The 2,912-nt window shown below is 39.6% G+C and overlaps 1 protein-coding gene across 2 annotated transcripts; it reads right to left on the bottom strand.

Moving 5' to 3' along the window:
• Positions 1-468: 468 nt before the first annotated feature.
• Positions 469-2,905, bottom strand: LOC111789118 (pre-mRNA-splicing factor CWC22 homolog). Of its 2 annotated transcripts, XM_023669764.1 has the most exons (3): positions 1,330-2,905; positions 869-1,182; positions 469-766 (listed from the first exon to the last, which is right to left on the bottom strand). In XM_023669764.1, exons 1-3 carry the CDS (start codon positions 2,654-2,656, stop codon positions 701-703), a joined length of 1,707 nt encoding a protein of 568 aa, XP_023525532.1. In that variant the 5' UTR covers positions 2,657-2,905; the 3' UTR covers positions 469-700. The 2 variants fall into 2 exon arrangements, with proteins under 2 accessions (XP_023525532.1, XP_023525531.1); XM_023669763.1 differs by having other exon boundaries at positions 869-2,905.
• Between the last annotated feature and the right edge of the window lie 7 nt (positions 2,906-2,912).

Below are 2,912 nucleotides of genomic sequence, written 5' to 3'. Positions count from 1 at the left end.
AAAAAAAAAAAAAAAAAAAAAAAAAAAAAAAAAAAAAAAAAAAAAAAAAAAAAAAAAAAAAAAAAAAAAAAAAAAAACTATATCCTATTGGATTTGTATCTTATATGAAAGTTTGTCAACTTACCATAGTTCATATGGTTTGGCCAATGATCGGTTCGAATTCTCTCACGACATATGTTAGTTCAATCTTTCTTGATTAAAATTTTATATCTCAGATTCTAAATATACTTGCACTTTTTTCCTTTTTGAAAGGAGATCGATCACTAGGGTAGCTTTGGCTTGCCATCGAGTCAAGAAATTCATGAATCTTTCGTTTGGTTGCTGGTGAGGCATTTCCAACCCTCTTCTGGTTTTACTTTAATCGGGGTGTTATAATTTTCTATTCTTTCAAAAAAAGCATTGTCGATATCATCCCAATATTTCGGGATAGATTTGGCAACCTGTGTGAATCATGGCGGGCTCCGAACATCACAAAGAAAACTTGGATCTCGTTTGATCAAATGGTCATATTGATCATTCTCATGGAAAAGTTAACAGACAAATGCTACCAATTGGCTGCACTAATTATTGTTCATATTTCAAGGCTTTATAGATCCTTCGCACAGAAAGCGAATGGAAAATTCTAATCCAAAACTCCACAATCTTTGGAATGGGAAGCAACAGGAGCATCCTACAAGGCTGCAAAATCATGGATCTTAAGTCACCGCTTGAGTTGCCTCCTACTCAAACCAGGAGCTCTCTTTGGAATGTACACCTTGTAGTTCACCTGAAATGAATATTTGCAGATCCGTTCCAAGTTCTTAACAAAACTAGTACAATTATACTCCCTGCTGAATATATAAATTTAGTCAGTACTCAATATTCTCACCTGCACCATTTCACCACCCCGCTTTACCGACATGGTTTTCTGTTCGAACTGTGAGCCTTCACCACTCTCGTGTCTGGACTCGTTCAAGAGATTTTCTCCTGAAATAGAATTAAGGGAAGAAGAAGAAGAAGGCTTGTGAGCTGGAGATCCAAAACCATCACCAATGTTTTGAACATCATTGTTCCTCATCTGGGTCTGAGTTTGAGCGGTTTCACCGTCGCCCATGTTGGATTTAGATGGCTTTGTTTGGATAGATTCCTGAGAGGCAGATGCCTGCTCGGTAAGAGAATCAACATTCGACTCGGGCTTCAAAGCTGCAATAACCAAATTGCTTCTGTTAGTTGTTGGACAAATATCTGCATCTGCCTTCTGGCAAATACTATCGTTTACAACCTCCTGGTCTACTGACGAAATATGCTGCTTCAGTTCATTCAGATCATTGCTTCCATTGGAAACCTTACCCAGGCGCTGTGAAGAATAGACAGGATCATACGTAGATGCAACGGCCGAGTCCATTTCATCGGTAGATTTAACACCATTTTCAATTATCATTGAATTTACAGCGTTCCCTCCACCTTGTCTAGAGAACCTGTCACCATTTATCCCAGCCTCATCCCTAGGGGAAGTCACGTGAACCGACTTAGAGACGGGGGAGTCCAGTTGCTTCGCATCATTACTATTGTCAACTTCGCAATTAGCAGGAGTTTCCACATTCCTTGGGAGCACCCGTTTGTACTTTCTTAGGTTTTCCAAAGCCCTCTGTCTTAAAATCGACTCTAAGTCGATACAGTTTGTGTCGTCGGTGTTTACAGAACAACCATTCTTTCTTTCATATAAAGGATGGTCATGAGTTGATCCTCCATGGTTATTGTTGCTTCCTTCATTTTGAACTCCATCATCTTTCACAACTATAGAGTTTCTATTGTCAGTTATAATCACTGGTGCCTCTTCAGATATAAGATTATCTAATTCTCTATTACTCATCCCATCATTTCTGTTTATATCCCCAAAAGAAGGGTGGTCATGATCAGGTTGATGCGTGACGTTTTCTTGTAGTTCATTCCCATCAAACGTCTCTAATTTATCTTCCTCTCCTACTATAACGATTACAGATCTTAGTCGTCTAAAGTTATTTTCAACATAACAGACATCCTCAACCTCATTCTGATGATCACTACCTTCACTACATAAAGAGCATGGCGAATGACTCTTTGACCGATACCGACTCCGTTCAATCTTCCCCATATTTTCTTTCCTCCTTCTAGACCTGCCCTTACGCCTATCGATTTCCCTCTCATTGCTGGTTGTACTCCCATCTCCACAAGTCGAGCAGCTCAAAGAGTCACTACTTGTGGCACGAACACTCGCATCTCGTTTACGCTTCTTTTTATTGCTCTTCTTCATCTCCCAACACTCGTCTCTCTTTGAATGCTTCCTCTTTCTGGGATGAGGGGAGTAATCCCTTCTTTGACGGTCATGAGATCGCTTCTTGGCTCTCTTTTTAGCATTCTTACGCATCTTGGATCGAGATCTTCCCACTTTTTCGTCATCCTCCGTGCTAGAAGAAGACAATGAAGTTGAGCTTTCAAAATCATTGTCAGAGCCAGAGGGAGAATCATGGCGATATCGCAGCTTCTTGGACTTCAGTTTCCTACTACTCCTACTCTTTCTCCTACTTCTCTTCATGGTTTGAGCCAAAAAGGTGAAAAGGACACAAAACAAATTCACATCGGCATCAAAATAATCGTATATGAGGTAAGAGCGGCAAGAGATGGAGCAAACATTCATATTTTAAACCGCAACTACAATACCAATATCACATTTACCAATTGCCAGCTGAAAGCAAAACTAATAAAGTGAAAGACGAAGAAGAAACTCATACACAAAAACTTAAAATTCAAGCATACAAATCGACCAAGCAAAGATTTCCCAGATATATTCGTGAATTCATAAGCCAAACTACAGCATAATCTTAGAACAATTCCCGTGTGTGTGTGTGTGTGTGTGTGTGTGAGAGAGAGAGAGAGAGAGAGAGAGAGAGAGA

Source organism: Cucurbita pepo, chromosome LG02 (assembly GCF_002806865.2).
Source record: "Cucurbita pepo subsp. pepo cultivar mu-cu-16 chromosome LG02, ASM280686v2, whole genome shotgun sequence".
NCBI classification, from domain to species: Eukaryota; Viridiplantae; Streptophyta; class Magnoliopsida; order Cucurbitales; family Cucurbitaceae; genus Cucurbita; species Cucurbita pepo.
Note: the sequence above shows the minus strand (reverse complement) of the source record. Positions and strands in the feature narration are given on the sequence as shown.

Bases quoted from the DNA above. Each gene is read 5' to 3' on its own strand.
- LOC111789118 (XM_023669763.1), bottom strand. From the start codon at position 2,656: ATGAATGTTTGCTCCATCTCTTGCCGCTCTTACCTCATATACGATTAT. The intron at 767-868 runs GTGAGAATATTG...TATTCATTTCAG, and splicing joins GGGGTGGTGAAATGGTGCAG to GTGAACTACAAGGTGTACAT.